General features: G+C 35.6%; 1 protein-coding gene across 3 annotated transcripts in view; it reads left to right on the top strand.

The window, feature by feature from the left end:
- Positions 1–200: 200 nt before the first annotated feature.
- The window catches only part of LOC141441033 (lysozyme-like), a 22,477-nt gene continuing 3,943 nt past the window's right edge, over positions 201–18,734 (top strand). Inside the window, exons 1-6 of one of the 3 annotated variants that reach the window (XR_012452770.1) lie at positions 201–370; positions 4,892–5,074; positions 6,231–6,304; positions 7,574–9,061; positions 11,889–12,039; positions 13,544–15,375. Coding sequence is in view for 2 of the 3 variants with exons in the window: in XM_074105653.1 (XP_073961754.1) it covers positions 304–370; positions 4,892–5,074; positions 6,231–6,304 (324 nt within the window). In the remaining variant the exon portion in view is untranslated. Of the gene's footprint in view, positions 371–4,891; positions 5,075–6,230; positions 6,305–7,573; positions 9,062–11,888; positions 12,040–13,543; positions 18,069–18,734 lie in introns of those variants that run through there. The other 2 variants (XM_074105653.1, XM_074105654.1) reach the window with 2 other exon arrangements.

The raw sequence follows: 18,734 nt of genomic DNA, 5'->3' as shown, positions 1-18,734 counted from the left end.
AATAGTAAAAATAGTAGTAATAGGTATGTTTGTATGGAGAAACGGTCGGCCTTGAGCTTCTAAGATCCATATTGCACATCACATTAACATTCACCTATGTTTTTTTTGCGATACAGACCCCTAAAAGAATGGAAACCTCCAGCCTCTACAATATAGTATCTAGATTTCCACAAAACAGGTATTTTCACAGCATAAATACCTCCATCGATATCAGTCTACCACCACTACTCGGTGATATCCAACGTTCAAATTAATATTGTCTTATTATTATTGTTTAATTATTGTTTTTTTTTTTTCACTGCAATGGTGCCAGTCTTGATCAAATTAAGTGCCATATTACTTATTGTCACTATGTGTAGTGGCGATGTATGTAAGTACATTTTTTTTCTAATATTTTATACCTACAAGTACCAATGACTAGTTACAAATGGCCAGTGGAAATTAGCTTATTTTTAACCGACTTCAAAAAAGGAGTGGCGGAGAGGTGTTACCTCAGAACTCCGTCATTTACTTACGAACCGATTTGAAAAATTATTTTGCGCTCGTCTTGGAATGTCTTCAATTAGGTCCCATAAGCACCAAATCTTCAAATATTGTAGGGACACCTATAGTAAATTGGATATACTTATTTAATAGTAACTTCTGCATTTGCTCTTGAAAAATCATCATTTGGTGAAGTGAAACTGATGATGAAGACCACAGTTGACCATCGGAGTTACTACTCAATAAAAAGTATGTCACGGGTTGAATTTTAATTACTTTAACACAGTTGCTACTAAGCAATTTATGCTCCTCGTAATGCATATGGTAAAACGGGCGGTGAAGCACCAGGACTCCTCAGTAATCAACGTCTCTGCATCGGAAAAAGCAATTAAATCTTTCGTAAAACTTGACGAGCAGTTGATATTAAACTATTGTATCTTAGATTATGTACACTAAAAAGCGTGTTTTTTTTATACTTAACAAAAAAAGCAAAAACCCGACTTCCTTAAAAAATACTAAAAAGAAGAAAACAAGTCTAGTGGGCTAGAACTTTGTTAAGTAGCTAACTTAAAGTTCAACAGTCAGGACCCAGTAAGTAAGCATTTTTGAGCGTCACGATTTAAATGGGTCCCGACTGTTGAACTTCAAGTTAGCTACTTAACAAAGTTCTAGCCCACTAGACTTGTTTTCTTCTTTTTAGTATTTTTTAAGGCAGTCGGGTTTTTGATTATTAAATTTATTGTTTTATTGGAATAATAAAACGATTATAACCCGTATATATTTAGAATGGGCTAATTATTAGCTTTCATTTGATTCCCCACTCTATAGGTTTGAATAAAAAACATTTTTTGAAATCCGCCATTTTTAATTTTTAAGAATTTCATAACCATCATTTCGTACCCAGTGTCACTCGCGTCATTAAGACGAATCCAATGACGTATCATTTATCAAAATCGGTTCAGCCGTTGAGTAGTTACGAGAGGACATAGCAATAGACATGCATATATACATACATACCTACATCCGCGTCAAACACATAACCCTCCTTCTTCGCAGTCGGGTAAAAATTGAACGGACTACGAAAAACCATGAAAATACTCGTATTTTTTTACCAGTTAGGGTCTACCTTGTAGTAAGTACTTAGGATACGTGAAGGGTTGAACGGACGGGAAAGTTCCATTCCTACAGATTGTGAAAATCCAGAATCCAGAGACCAGGGCCTGGGTTACGATGCATGATAGTGGTGCTGACAAGTAAATATTAGCGATTTTGTATGGAAATTCACTAATACTATTAGCTTGTACAAGTACTTGTACTATTATCTATTCTGTGGTACAAAAGACTTGTGCTCACACTTTATTATGTAATTGTTGGCCTTATTGTCTAACGCGCCGTCGTTTGACAATAACATTCACCATCTCTTTTTACCCCCCTTCTTGACGGAAAGAAGTAGTGAGAGCGATTATGATTTCGATTGTGTTATGTAGACGACGTGTTCTCAAGAAAATCTTATCAAAAAAATAACTAACCCGTCGTTTGCAAATAAAGCTGCTCTGACATTTCGTACGTAGGTATTTCCCAACTATGGACAACATCCGCATGTTTATTTTTATTAGTGAATACTGACATTGGACTATCTTCTTACATAAATTTACAATGCATGACATTTGAGGCGATCCGGTTACCGATCTGTCTAAGTTGACCTGTTTGACTGCATTGTATAATGCCAGCTCCTATTTTTAGGGTTCCGGAGCCAAAATGGCTTATAGTTTCGCCATGTCTGTCTATCTGTCTGTCTGTCTGTCCGTCCGCGGCTTTGCTCAGGGACTATCAATGCTAAAAAGCTGTAATTTTGCACGGATTATATAAATAAACTATGCCGACAAAATGGTACTTACAATTAAAAATAAAAAAAAATTTTTTTACGATACCTCCCATAGACGTAGGGTAGACCGGGACAACTGAAACGATTTGGCTTTAATCGCCTGTATTTTTTATTTTTATGGTTAGAAAGATGTAGACCTAAATTATTTTAAGCTTAGTTATCTGGTTCCTAAATAAGATGAACTTGAAAGGTCTATCACCCATAGTTACTTGACCATAACGTAATAAAGATATCGGGGCAGAGTGGTTCAATTGACCACACATGACTGACAATTAAAACACTATGTGGGTCAATTGAAACACCCTAATATCTTCGGCACAATTAAAGTAATTTTATCTGTTAACAATCTTTTTCATCGCTACCATAGTATACAATGAGCTCAACAAAATTCCACCGTTGCCAACCTAGAGGCCTAATATGGGATACCTCAAGTGCTAGTAATTTCACCGGCTGTCTTACTCACCACGCCGAAACACAACAGTGCAAGCACTGCTGTTTCACGGCAGGATTAGCGAGCAAGATGGTGGTAGCAATCCGGGTGGACCTTGCACAAGGTCCTACCACCTGCAAAAAAATTTTTAGGTTCACAAAGTTTTTTTTTCAAGTCAAACCTGTCCGAATTTCTCATGTAGCCCTGCACAGTCTGGGCAGCGCAGTATGGGTCCAACACACAACTTTGGAAAGCTGAAATAAAAAAAAAACAATTATTGGTGCCTAATAATAATAATGCGTCTAATTAAGTTTTGTAGATATTGTTAATAACAGCTAAGGTCACCTGAGGTAAAAGCGACTATGGGGTTATTGCGTTTATTTGAGTTATCTTTTAAACAGCGTAATTTACAACAGCTCCTGCCATCTAGTAATAGACACTTGAACTACTTGGAAAATAACCCGTAACATAGAGGGCGTCTCGGTGAATCGTTTTCAAGATGTCGGCAATTTTAAAATTTGGTACCACACCAGAGTTTAGCAGTGTTTGAGTTAGTGAACAACATCCATTTAAATCCTCATTTTTTTAGGGTTTTGTTGTTTATTTTTTATTAAACACGATCAGTATAAGTTGGTTCACATGTCTGAATTTAAATTTTCATTAAAAATGCTACATTTTTAGAATTATTTCCCATTTAAAATCTTTGCAAGTTATTTATGAAACTTTGCTAAATGCGTCAGTATCTTTGAGGTTATTGCGTCTATGCAACGCATTTACCCCAATGTCAGTGGTCAATAACCGTTTTTTTAATAATGTAGTTTTTATCAATTTTAACACATTTTTCATGTTAAGTAAGTATATTATTTTACCTGTAGAATGTTTCACTGACTATCGTCTAAATAATGTCACTTAATTAAACTTTTCATCTCACTCTTCAATCGTAAAATTTTCTAGTTCAATCGGTCGAATCGTAGAATATTTTTAAATAAAAAAATAAAACTGCCTTAAAAACACACACAGGAACTAAAAAGCAAAAAAATATATATAAAATAATAATTGAATCGGCTACAAAAACCGACTAACTGAGAACCTCCTCTTTTTTTTAAGTAGGTTAAAAAATGTTTGCAACCTCTGGTATTTAGCTTTGGATAAATGCGTCTGTAAATGAAGACGCATTTTCCCTAATTATACTATTTTTGGTCTCAGCTGATTATTCGCGCTTTGTGGTTCTTGTATTAATAATATCTTCTAGATTATTATATTGCGAACACGTGCCATGAAGTTTTGAGGCGAAATCCCAAACGTTAGATAATTATTTAAAAAAGATGCATTTTCCCAAATTGAGGTAATAGCGTCTAAAATCCCGTTTTTTAAAAAAATGCTTGTATATCTTTTAATTGTCGTGCAGCAAAAAAGTAACTTCAGAAATTTTAATGTTAAAGAGTTGTATAAAGCACAGAACGCAAAAGTATTTCAATATACTTAATACATACTTCATAATTTGAGATTAAAAAAATATCAAAAAAACACAAAAAAACAGTGACGCATTTACCTCAGGTGACCTTAATTTGTAATTAGAAAAGTCAGATTAGCTGTGATAAGATACGTAAGAGTATTTTTTTGTATTTCTGTTGGGATTTTGTATTTCTGCAATGTATTATCTCCATACGCCGTCGCTATCGAGTACGGTCACTGTAAACTCATGGTAGTGGTATTGATGCAAAATTGATGTGCGTCAAACGCATTGCGTTTATCGCGTAAAACGATCGAGTGCTTTCCCTCCGTTGACCTATTGCTAATTTTCCAATTCTTTATAACTTCTAAAGGCACTGCGGTGACTTTGGAAGAGGAAGCCCGCTAATAAAGTTCCTGTGTTTTTTTTTCGTTTTTTTTTATGTTACATGTTTGTTTGTAATTAAATACTGAGCTGGAAGATAATATTCAGTCCAAAGTGATATGTATAAATATAAAAAGTTATAAATAAATTTACTGTCGACGGAAATTAAGTTATTGTAAATTATATTTTTTTTTGTGCAAACGAATTTTATTTTCCTGACGCATTGCTTTATCGTTTACTACGCTACTTTTTCCAGCTGAGCTAGTCGGACAGCCGTTGTCGGATGTCTGCCTCGGATGCATATGCCAGGCCATCTCAGGGTGCAGGCAGGAGACGGTGTGCGAGGGAGACCACTGCGGCCTGTTCCACATCACCTCGGCCTACTGGTCTGATGCCGGTACGCCCACGATCAATGGCTTGGCGCCTGACCATCCTGATGGTAAGTTTAATGACGGGTATAGTATTTTGACAGCAAGACAGCGTAGTGCTGTAACGAGGTGTCATACAGCTCGTTTCTTCCTAACTCTTTGTACTGTCTGGTTTAGCACATAGTCGAAAAAATAACATTTAAATTCAAATTTCCTTTTCTAAATTCCACACCTGTTCAATTTACGTCAAGTAGCCATTCCAAAGAGTATAAGTACCTATAGCCATTCTATTCAGAGCCTCCGAGCTGAACACTTACCTTTCTTTTATCCTAGATCCTATAAATCTCTTAAAACTCCATAACAAGCTCATAATTTACTACTCCTATACGAAGGAAGGTTTTATAATTGTACAGTGCATTTGTGAAGTTTCATAAGATCAATAGATCGTAATACTGCTGGACTTCAGTGCCATTGAATTATATAAATAAAGAACTGGGCACGGAAACGTAAGTTGATTAACTATGTATTTTTATAATCGTTGATACAGTGTTAAAGCATACCTTTTAGATACTTAAGACCGCGTCTGTTTGTTCGCAGGTGCCCTTTTATTATTATCTTAAATAAATATTACTGTCTGCCCTGTTCCTGCCTTCTTCTTTACTCTTATAACTTCCCCGGACACCACCACGTGACAGTGAAATGGTTACGAATCTTTTTTTCGAATTTACCCCTGAAAACCTGTATAATTATGACGTCATTCACCCATTTTCTGCGATGTCTTCCATGTCGTGTCTGACTATTAAGTTTATTATGTGCCCGAATGTGGCTGGCCAAGTCCAACTTTGTTTTAATTAACACAAATATCAAACATGTAGGTATGGCAATTTTCATTGATGTATATTTTTGTTTTGTTGATTTCTGTTCAAGTTCCACATATTTCGAGTTTTTTTTTAGAATAATTTTTTTTCTCTAAGTTAATTGATTTTTATCGTTATTATGAGGCTCTAGACCCCTCAAGGGGTTGCAACTCACACGTTGAATAACACTGAAATACATTGCAGAAATACAAAATCCCAACAGAAATACAAAAAATACTCTTACGTATCTTATCACAGCTGATCTGACTTTTCTAATTACAAATTAGCTGTTATTAACAATATCTACAAAACTTAATTAGACGCATTATTATTATTAGGCACCAATATTTGTTTTTTTTTTTTATTTCAGCTTTCCAAAGTTGTGTGTTGGACCCATACTGCGCTGCCCAGACTGTGCAGGGCTACATGAGAAAATTCGGACAGGTTTGACTTGAAAAAAAAACTTTGTGAACCTAAAAATTTTTTTCAGGTTGTAGGACCTTGTGCAAGGTCCACCCGGATTGCTACCACCATCTTGCTCGCTAATCCTGCCGTGAAACAGCAGTGCTTGCACTGTTGTGTTTCGGCGTGGTGAGTAAGACAGCCGGTGAAATTACTGGCACTTGAGGTATCCCATATTAGGCCTCTAGGTTGGCAACGCATCTGCAATCCCCCTGGTGTTGCAGGTGTCTATGGGCGGTGGTGATCTCTTACCATCAGGAGACCCACTTGCTCGTTTGCCATCCAGTCGAATAAACAAAATATACAATACAATACAATACAAATATTCTTTATTGATCATCAAAAGCAGTACAGAGACATTACAAAAATAGAAAAATTCAGGTAGACAATAGGCGGTCTTATCGCTAAAAAGCGATCTCTTCCAGACAACCAATTTCTGAGAAATTAATAAATATGAACAGACTAATGTAGGTGGCAGAGATAACAGACAGGAGAGACGTAGAATTAATAGACAATAAATATTAAAAACAATACAAAATATAATATAAATTATATAAATAAACAAATACATGAAATATAATACCTAGATAAACTACATATATACTTAATACAAAATATCAAAAGGCCGCAAGTGAGAAAAGGAATTTAAAAAGGAAGTTAAAGAAACAATATAAACAAAAAACAAAAAGAATAGAGAAGGATCAAAAACTGGGGATTAAGTAAGTGACAGATAGTGAGCCTTTAGGAATGGAATCTTTAAAAATGGGAACGGATTTCGCTTGCCTTAACGCCGAAAGAAGAGAATTCCAAAGACGAATGGCAGTCATAGTAAAGGAGTTAAGTATGATAGAATTTGGAGGAAGAAATATATTTTTTAATTTTGCCGAAAACTTTATGACCGGGTAGTTTATACCAATAAACTGCGCCATCTGTCGAAGTAAACAGAAATCAATATAAACGCGGTGTAAATATACAACGTTGACGACAATATAGGAGTCATTAGTACATTTTGCATCATCGTTGTTCATCTTTTTTTGTCAGGCGTCTATTCAAACATAGTTGGATGTCTGACAGGAGGTTATTATATTAGATGGGTTGGTGTGTGTTCTTACAGTAAGGAGGGACGAACTGCATGAACACACATTTCTTGTATAAACGTAGCTATCATAAGGTCGCGGGTGAGCAAAGTGATTGTTTCAGTTCATTGATATGGATTCAATAAATTATTTAATAAGTTATAATTGTTTCCAGGATTGCAACGGCGATGGCCAAGTGAACTGCTACGACCACATGGCGATCCACAAGAAGGGCGGCTACGGCTGCGCCGGCGACCTCCCCTTCGACTACGTCAATGTGTTCAACCAGTGTATCGCCGCCGTCGCTGCCCACCAGGGTTAGACCATATACTAACTTTGGAGTCCCTTATGTAAATGCTGTTATATAATCAGTGCACGCGGCTTTCCAGGGGGCTACTACGAAATTCGAAAGTCGAAATTCGTATCGTATATTAGGTAAATAATATTAGCAGAAGCGGGACGGCAGGATTCGAAGTTCGAATTTTGCACTTCGTAGTAGAGGGCCAGGGCTCTATTTAACATTTGCAAAACGACACGACCAAATCGAGTTTGGGCTCGTTTGCTTCGTCTTGACGAGTACTTTGGTAAATAGGGGTAAAAAGTACAGTCAGCAAAAAAAGGTTGTATCAGAATTTTTAACAAAGACTTGTTAGGTACTTACCTAACTGTTTTAGAACATTGTACGAAGGTACGGAACCCATCATGTACGAGTCCGACTCGCACTTGATCGATTTTTTTAATGTGCATAATTATCATAGTTTTTTTATTTGTATACTAATATTATGAACTGAAACCATTACCTACCTACTTGCTAACCCGCGACCTCAATAAATAACTAAGCAAAGTAATTGTTTCAGTTCATTGATATACTCCTAGAGCTCCGCCACAGCCTCCGCGAAGTAATGCCTGATTCAATAAATTACCAATATTATGTTTGTCTATAAATAAAAATATTCAAAGCACAAAAATAACTTTTACTTCTACTCTTACTCGTAGGTAGTTCATTTTATGCCTAACTAGCTGTTGCCCGCGACTTCGTCTACGAAGTATTCTCCTCTGCTCGCCCGCGGGAACTATACGTTTTTCCAGGATACAAAATATCCTATTTCCTTCCCCGGGACTCAAACTATCTCCCTACTTGATTGAGTACTTTAGGCGTGATAAGTACCGTAACAAACAAACTCACTTTCGCATTAATAATAATAAGTTAATAAGTCAGGATCTTATGGTGCACACAGAAACCTTTATATAAATGTTAGGTTGAGTACTATATAGTACTAGCTCTATATAGTATGTACTAAATGTTCATGTTTATCAACACGGAAGATAGCCTTCTGTGACCCACCATACAACACAAATTGACATCGAAATTTAAAGCTTAATAGCTCATAGATAAAGTTGAATTTATTTTTTTGTTAATTTGAATGATACAGAGAAAATTACACTTTATTCCTTTTTCAAAAGATAAAAGTTCTATTGCTAAAACTATGTCCTAGTATTATCAGTTTGAACCCCAGGCGGATAAATCATCCGATATCATACTGGTTTGGCTTTTGACACTTGGCCACAAATAGTTGCCGGAGACACTCGCAGCTGAGGTTCCGAAACCAACTGTACTAAATCCTCGAGAGAATCATCAAAAAGAGCAAGACTAACTGTGAAGGTATATTTTAATTCTATTAAGCTATAAATAATTTTATTGTCTTAATATTTTGTGATTTTCATGTACCTACTTATTAAAACTACACTGATGTGCTAAAGGAATTTTTGACATGGGAAAATTTTGGAAACTTCTCACAATTTTGTACAAGGATTGACACTTTCCGTTTCTTAAATTTAAATTTCCTATAATTCTTGGGAAAATTTCCAAATTTTTGAGAACTTATTCAACTTTTTGGAAACTTTTCATAACTTGCACATCTGTAATTAAAACTTTTAATATAGGTCGTGCCACGAGAGTTTGAAGTGAATGATTACACACACAGCTACATGTATATCTGATTGCACAAAAGAAAAAAATATCAAATGAATGAGTGAATGCCAAAATCTCGCTGTCATAACATAATGACATGACATGATCTTGTGTGCGTGACATCAACTCTCGTGGCACTACCTACCTATCTTTGCAATATCTACGAGGTAATTTACGACGAGGTGAATAAACTTTTCAACCGATAAAGGCCCGTTTATTACCTAATTATTAAATACGAAATTATATTGTTAGTCAACTTCAGTTCTTCTTCCAGCTGAGATATAATTAAATAATCATTATCATTACATACTTACGTTCAGTGAATATTTTTAAAAGGTGATTCATGCTCTCTAAAAACCTCAAAAAAAAGCTTGCTATAATATATTTCAATAATTGGAATAACCTGTTAACCGGTCAGTAAGTAAATGTAAGTTTGTAGCACACTATTATCTCCGGTAAGCGCCTGTGGCCTGTGCCTATACTATTTAATTTATTTTCCCACATTAGAAATAACGGTCAAACTCACTTAAGTTCCTCCAATATTCCAACGCCAGGAGTGAAAACAATAATTATCGTATTTTATAAAATGGTGTATTACGAAAGCAGTAATCAACAAGGTGACTACGGAACCCTAAAAATCGGCCCTCTGGCTACCAGTTATGTGCTCATCCAACTTCTTATTACAGGCTTTTATTTAACTTGCAATGTTATGTTTATGTATGAATGTACGTGCGGTGTATAATAAGTATCAGACAGTTCACTCGAATGAACGTTCAAAAGACAAAAAGTGATTGCTTCATTTTCCTTTCATACCAAGCTCACTTCCAGGTTAATTTTTTACTCTGATTGAAAGATGCAAAATGAAATGCAAAAATTAACAACAAAATGAACCATCTGATCCACCACATCCAAAATTCCACTGAGTTATTTATTTTAGGTTGGGTTTGATTGGTGTATAATGTTACAGGTTAAAAATCACACATTTTGATGTTCTGTTTTATTTTTGAACATAAGGATATGTCCGATAAGATGCTTTATATATAAGAGATCGATAAAGTTTATTTTGGTTAAAAAAGCAAAAATCCAATTTTAACGGTAACGAAAATGAGCATCGAGACACGAAAAAGAACATTTTTGTTTATTTGAAAATCTTATAATGTACTATTTGAATGAAAATCCGATCATAATGAGAAAACGAATAAGCATTATTTAATTAATCAGGTATCAACAGAAATAGACATCGATATCTATATAAAAAAAAATTAAAACTTGACCCACGAAATGACGACTTCAAATTGTCATTTTTGTACCTTTTAAATACTACTAGAAATTACTTAATTAAAGTAAGATTAATAACTTCAACTCACAAACCAAAACAGTTTTCAATTACCTTCCCCCCCGTGCAGGTCTACGGTAAACCAGAACGAAATTATGTTACAACGAAACAACACAACAAAAATGCTCCTCTAAATGACAAAGTTTTCTTTTAATATTTAGATATATACATTTCACACGTACATTCAGGGCAAAATATTGAAACCTCTCGCCAGTTAACAAAATTGGCGACGCACTGGTCATAATTCCTATAACCACACCTAGAGCAAATGTTGTTGACGGTCAACCATTCTTCGTTTAAATCAATTAAATCAATAACGGCATAACGATTACACTGTAAAAAGCAGAAATTCTATGAAAAATGTTCTGTATTCCTGTAGGGAAAATCATCTTTTTCGTTCTTTAATCAGTTTCGTGGCCCATAGGACCCACGAAAATGATGACCACGAAATGAAAAGCTCTACTTTCGCGGCTCTGCAGTAAATATCCTATAGGTTTGAAGCAAATGAAATCAATATGAATAACTTAACTGCAAATGACACAGCACCAGTAAAACATTATTTTATTTACCCAATACTTACAAGTCGCAACCGTAACGAAAATGACGCTCGATCTTTGACGCAAATTAACTGAACTTTATTACATTAATTATAGATAAATAATTATGACTTGCGATAAACATTATACGTTATATTACGCAGTCTTATTTTCAAAGTTGCTTATAGTTAAAAAAAAAGGATTTACAGGAGGTTTGACCTCTTTTTTTTGTTTAAAATAACTTAATAAGTGTGGCTACGAAAATGATGGTGTATTTGAACAACGGGAAATGTAGAAAAAAATAGTCTTATCAATGTCGTAATTTTTTTTTATGTTTGCATGCATGGTATATCATATTATGAACATTCAATCCATGTTTTAAACAGCAGTTTTTCTATACCTTGTATTTTTTACAAATACTACAAAGTATCAGGGATAATCCGAACCTGACCACGAACTGACTTTTGTGCAGAAAATTTAAGTTATTGTGGAAAAAAAGATAAAATAGAATAAAATGTATTTACCACAAGTTTCAGTGATAAATCCTAAGCAACTTAAAAACAAAATAAACGATATATTTCTAATTTTATAACTGAAAATTTGATCTGAACACAAATGAACCTCTCAAATAATAATTTATTTCTAGGTCAAAATGAGGCTCCTTGTTCTCATTGCGTGTATTTGTGTTCTGGCCCTGGTGGGGGTCGAAGGAAATCCCACCGCAATGCGTTTCTGCGGTAGGAAGCTAGTACAAGTCTTGGCGTACGTTTGCAGAGATTATTATACAGATTTTTCAGGTAAGTAAAGCTTTTTTACAATTATCGTAATTTTTTAAACTTTAACAATGTTCACGGGTATGTTGTATTAGCTTGCAAAATATTCGCCTTCTCCTAGTGACTTCAACTTGATATAATAGTAGATTGTTCAACGAGGGACTAAAACAAGCCATAATGACACGAGATGTTTAGCCACCCGAGCAGAGCGAGAGTGGCTATAGTTCGAGTGAAATTTTGCATTTAAAAAAAAAAAAAAGAACAAAGAAGCGAAAAAAATGTAGATATTTCCCTATCCCGTGGGAATTTCGAAAAATCCTTTCTTAGTGTTCAAATTTCAAGTTACTAGCCCCAGCGGTTTGGGCTGTGCGTTGATCTATAAGTCAGTCAGTCAGTCAGTTTCTTCTTTTATACATATATATAGATAGCAGCCTAAGGTATAAAATATACCTAAACTTGGAAGATTCCGTATAAAATACGAAATCCTTAGAAAAATATTACTTAATTTTTCCGTATGGCTACGGAACCCTATTTTTGGCGTGTCCAACACGCTCTTGGCCAGTTTTTTTTAAATATTTTTGCAGTTGTCATTTTGAGATTATTTCCACGCGTAAAAATCCTCCATTCACAAACACCGTATTGGACTGTTGGCTGTTTAGGGGTTTCCAACGTAAATTAAAAAAAAAATTGAATCCCTAGAGAATAAAAAAGAGCTTTAGTCCCGATATGCAGAGACTAAAGTAATATTTTAAGAGCATGAGAAGTGAAAATATACATATAGTAAATAGACTATAAGTATGGTCATGCAAGAATAGTCAGCAAAAAGCTTGTATTACCATTTTTTAAACTATCGATAGTGCAATACTTACTTAGGGTAGATCGAGGCGAATCGGATCAATTTTTGGTTAATGTGAAATAAATTCAATTTTTCAAACTGATACATTGTTTATAATATTACTCTGGACACAAGGGCTATCGATTTATAAAATCAAGAGGTCGATTTTATACAAACTATCGATAGTGCAATACTTACTTAGGTACGATTTTTATACGACTAGGTGTTTTCAAATTCTTCCTGAATAAGAATAAGTATTTCAGCAGGAGGTCTGTTTCGTTTGATTGAAGACCCTCGTAAATGTTTTGCGAAACTGCATTGATCGATGCTCAATTTATACTGCGTCAAAAGAGTGATTACTTAAGTACACTAAAGTCAAAAATTTGTATAAAAAAAATTACAGGGGTGTTTTAAAAAGCGTGTTTCAATAAAAAAGACTCGTCAAGATTGCTTACTCTTTTGCTACTTAATCGCCCTCTCCTAGTGACTTCAATTTGATATTATAGTAGATTGTTCAACAAGGGACACGACGGAACAATTGACCCCAAGTGACCGTGCTGCAGCGATTAATCATAAAAACAAGATAATTAACCTTGTTTGTGCCATAATTTGCGCATTATCTTGTTTCCGTAGGTAGACTAAACCACTCACATCGAAATTAGATTAAATATCTGATTTCTCCGACTGTTTCAGGTGCTGAGGATGAGATTTATCATTCAAGGAACCCAAGAAGCGTTACTGCAGAATGCTGCGAAGAAGTGTGTACTTTAAATAAACTAATGGCTTATTGTTGAACGGAGAAAGTAACCCCTTTTATAGTTTTATGCTTATGAAAACAATCAAATTTCAAAAAAATTTAACACTAAGCACGGGAACAATTTAAATTAAAATGATTCTATAGTAAAAGTCGTAGAGTAAAAGGCTTTTTTGTGTTGATTCCCTGCCACTGCTTTCTAAGGCAGAATTTCAAGGAAAATTAGGTGCCTTTAATTTCCTGCGTATTCTCTATGATTTTATTGTTTACTTTGAGAAGTATTTTTTTTGCCCTTTTAAAGTTTTTTTATTCCGGTGTTTATTGACTACTTTCCAAATTTCTTTGCCACAATTTTTAAACTTATTAATAGCAACTTGCACTGAGTTTTTTTTTTTGCAAATCTGATAACACTCCTGAAAATTATTATTATTAATGAAGTTGTTTTTGTAAGTGATAACTGTTTCATTATTGATGGCGAATCACTGCTCAATAGGAAACGTTTCATTTGACTTAATATTTTATTCCTCGTGTTATCCATGCTAACTTATTATCACTATTATTGGCTTTAATACACATTATGCTTTGGAAAACTCTTTCTAAAGATATCGTAAAATATTTCCAAACCCCCATTTACTCCTAAACTGTCCCATTTTACTCCTATAAGTCAGGGTTTCTCAAACTTTCGGCTCCATGTACCCCTGTTAAAGTTTCCAGGTATCAGCGAACCCCTTATCTAATTAAATCCCCCCCCCTCCTCTAACCTCCCAAAGAAAACAATAAAATTGACTGTTGGTTGAACGACGAAATCAGTCGCGCGCGCGCCACCATGTGTGCCGCCAGTGCCTGCCAGTCATTACGCCACCATTACGTAAATCTTGTCGCGAACCCCCTGCCGTCGAATGGCGAACCCCTAGGGGTTCGCGTACCCCACTTTGCGAAACCCTGCTATAAGTAATATATTTCCGAAAGTCATCATTGTTTTTGCTATTTAAAAGTCGCCATTTGAGAGCCATCCTTTGTTTCTTATTATTAGATTTGTCACAGTTTGCACAATTTACATTACAGAACAGCCCTGCATGTCCATCTGATAATCCGTTGAAATCAATCTTAATATCATCCACAGACGACTCGGGAAGATTCGTTAGAAAGTTGTCCAGACATGATTGAGCATTACGACAACTGTACATACGTTGTAACATAGTTGTAAATTTAGATCTTTGTTCGTTTTTTTTTTTTTTTTATACGACTGGATGGCAAACGAGCAAGTGGGTCTCCTGATGGTAAGAGATCACCACCGCCCACATCTGCAACACCAGGGGTATTGCAGACGCGTTGCCAACCTAGAGGCCTAAGATGGGATACCTCACGTGCCAGTAATTTCACCGGCTGTCTTACTCTCCACGCCGAAACACAACAATGCAAGCACTGCTGCTTCACGGCAGGATTAGCGAGCAAGATGGTGGTAGCAATCCGGGCGGACCTTGCACAAGGTCCTTCCACCTGCGTTCGTTGTCTTTAAACAAGTCTACATTAAAGTCTCCAGTCTCTTTGTTAGAGAAATATTAAAGAAGTTTTTCGAGTTGTTCCAGGAAGTTGACGAAAAACTTTTTGTCGTCATTTCTGTAAATACGGCAAATATTTAAATTACTTGTAATATCCTTGCGCAACGCTATATATATAACAGCGCTATTACTTAAGATTATTTTGCTGTCAAAGCTAATGTTCTGTTCTGTAATTTTACGCAATAAATCAAAAGCTGCTTTTAATCTTTTCCAAGATGTTATAAGTCTGTACTGTAATAAATACCTACTTAAGTGGTATGCAATACTTTATAGTGTAAATTGTCTTATAGCATCATTGCAATAGTAAGTACCTTACCTAGGTACAGTCGAGTTCATAAACTTGTGAGCTTTAAAATATTTGAACACGACTAGCGTGCAACGAAGGCTTCACGGTCCCACCGGAAGACCAGCGCTGGCTCTCGAGCCGGCATATTATGCTAAGGTGGGTTCGTTTCGTGGCAGTTTTCCTCATCTGTCTGTCGTTTTTGTAATTGTCTGTGCTGTAAGTCAATGTCACGAATAAATGTATTTTCTTTCTTTCTTCTTCTTTCATGTTCAGATATTTTTGATCAAATTTTTGCTTACAAGTTTATGAACTCGACTGTACTACTAAATCACAATCACAAGCATCGTCGTCAACGTCGGAACGTGAAAGAACCAATCTGCACCATTTTAACCCCGGACACAAAAAGCGGGGTGTTATATGTAAGTTTGACGACATGCGCCATGTCAGTCCGTCTGTCTGCGGCACCGTAGATGTCAAACGGCTTTTGCTTCCGTCTACGGCCTATTCAGGTCCCACTGCTGGGCACAGCCTCAGAATGAGAGAGCTTGGCCTAATAGTTTATATCCTATTTCGTTAGAAAAATACACAATAAATAAATAAATATCACGGTTCACTTGACACCAATGGAACCTAGTTACTTGTACTACTATATTACTTGTATCTATTCTGTGACCTAGTCCCAAAGTAAGCAAAGCTTTTGTTATGGGTACTAGGCGACGGATAAACATAGACTTAAATAGAAACATACTTTAAAATACATATTAAACATCCAAAACTCGAGCATTCGTATTAGATTTGGTATTAGATATTCATACAAATATCTACCCCGACCGAGGATCGAACCCGGGACCTGAAGCTTCGCAGTCAGGTTCTCTATCCACTGTAAGCACAGAATAGATAATAGTACAAGTACTCCCATTAAATGATATCCTCTTTAAAATAAGCCAAGTAAACCAAAGCTGGCCCTATACTACGAAGTGCAAAACTCGAACTTCGTATGTTGCCGTCCCGCTGACGCTTATGTAATTTAATACGCGAAGGAAAGGGACGGTGTGATACGAACTTCGGTTTTCGAGTGTCGTAGTAGCCCCTCTGTTGCGGATGTCGATTAATAATGGTAAAGTCTGGCATAACATGAATAAAACATTGGCTCGATTCTCGGAACAATGTCAACAATGGAACGCAAAATCACGTACCTATTTACACTGAGTAGGTGTACAATATCTAAACTAATTATTGAACAGTCATGTCGTCTTGTTGTCTAATTTTTATTATTCAAAATTATTTTGCGGGGGATCAATGAACACAACTTCTTGCACTCGGGAACCACAAGTGCAAAACAGCTAGGTGTGTACGATGCATTTGTGTTTCGTGCAGAAATCCGCCCTCCAATTCCACATAGGTATAATAACATAACAATCACTGAAACCACATGTAAATGTTGGAAGAAGAGTATGGATTCTGCGTGAAAGAAGTTATGTCGCACAGGCGTAGTTATCTTACTCGTATATTGTGGATCATATTATAATGCGCCTCTACCCTCTGACAAAGTAAATAGAACGTAATATTTACCTATACAGGGAATTGTAACTTATGTCCAAAGTAAAACGATTTTTTTTTATGTAATAGCAAAACGAGCAGACGGTTCACTTGATGTTAAGTGATTACCGTCGCCCATCCCATAGACATATAAACATCCGCAGCATCACCAGGACTCCAGATGTGTTGCCGGCCTTGCAAGAAATGGTACACTCGCTTTTCACTTTCATATAACTAAATAAATAATTTACAATATTTGAACATTCCTGAGAAACAACACTACTAGGATTTTGGTCCTTTAAGGGTAGAGACACATTGTATGCCTACGCTTATGCCGCGAATATGGCATATTAGGCAAAGCTCTGCGCAGGGGGCGACACTAGCGCAAACCGCCATCACGTCATTATGACCAAAGAGTATTAGTACCTAAAGAAATCATGATATACTTATTAGTAAGAAAATAACATGATGATGGATAGTAACGATAGAGCTATATTTCCAAAAAAATACTTGATATAATATGTTATTATGGCATTTAAGATACTCAAAAAACTGTTACGGGTTTAGTGCTAGTGCTGCATTCTGACGGCAGAAAAAAGGCCTGTTGAAGTTCTGAAGCAAATGCCACTGCCAACCCTAATAAATTAAATTTGATTTAGATACAATAACTTAATTTACATACCCAGGATGCACTACTTATGCAATGCGAAACGACTTTTAGTGGTCAATGCGAGAACAACCGCAAGTTCCTAGTTAGTGTCAAGCGAGAGACATCGTGACGTGACGTACGGACGGGCCTTGTGTTCATCAGAAACACCCGCGAAACCCAAGCAACATTTTTTACTGCGTTTTTTACGTCAAAATTACATATTAAATTAGTTTTTTGTCCGTAAGAAGTCAGTTAAGCGTCAGTAAGTACTCGCACGTTCTCCTAAAATGAACGAACCGTCGTTGCTTCGTGAAAATTAGTAGCACTAACAAGATTGGACTTTTATAGTGCTTTTCGCGGGATAATGAAGTTTTTAAGACTATGGTACTTGTGTTCAGTGATTTTGGGATCATTTTCTACTGCATTAGGTAAGTACTTTTCTTTGCTGTTTATTTGTGATATTTAGGGCCGGTTCCAGTTTAGCAAGCTAGTGATTTTTGAGTGGTGCGCGACTGAGATTTTTTTTTTATATTATATACATTTGGATGTAAGATGCAACTAACGCTATGCGAAACATGAGCGGTTATATCCTCATTAGGTATACCTACTCATTACTTTTTCTGGTTGTAAAATATTTATGTATAAAGGTCCAACCTCCGTTAATTTGTTATAAATATTGTGCAAAGATTAATTCAATAGACACGGACATATTCAATTGAAATCGATTTAAATAAATGAAAATCAATGACCACGCTTGACTCTACTAATTTGGCTGATTTTTTTATAAGTACATAATGTCAAGGTTGTCAATAAATACTCCAAATATGAAAGTACTCAAAAGTACCTACTATAAATAGTCAAAAGTCACTCGAAGTACTATAAATACTCAAAAAATAGGATTTTTAAACACTACATCACATCAAACAAAAAATTTAACTAAAAACAATTTTGAGTTTGAAATATGAGTAGAATAATCGATTTACGGCCGTGATTAATAGTGTTCACCAGTCGACAATTTTATTTAAGCTGTAGTTTTGTAGCAATACCACAGATCGCTGTATGTAACTACTCAGATGTTATATACTTTCGAATAG

Source organism: Choristoneura fumiferana, chromosome 23, assembly GCF_025370935.1.
Source record: "Choristoneura fumiferana chromosome 23, NRCan_CFum_1, whole genome shotgun sequence".
NCBI lineage: Eukaryota > Metazoa > Arthropoda > Insecta > Lepidoptera > Tortricidae > Choristoneura > Choristoneura fumiferana.
Note: the sequence above shows the minus strand (reverse complement) of the source record. Positions and strands in the feature narration are given on the sequence as shown.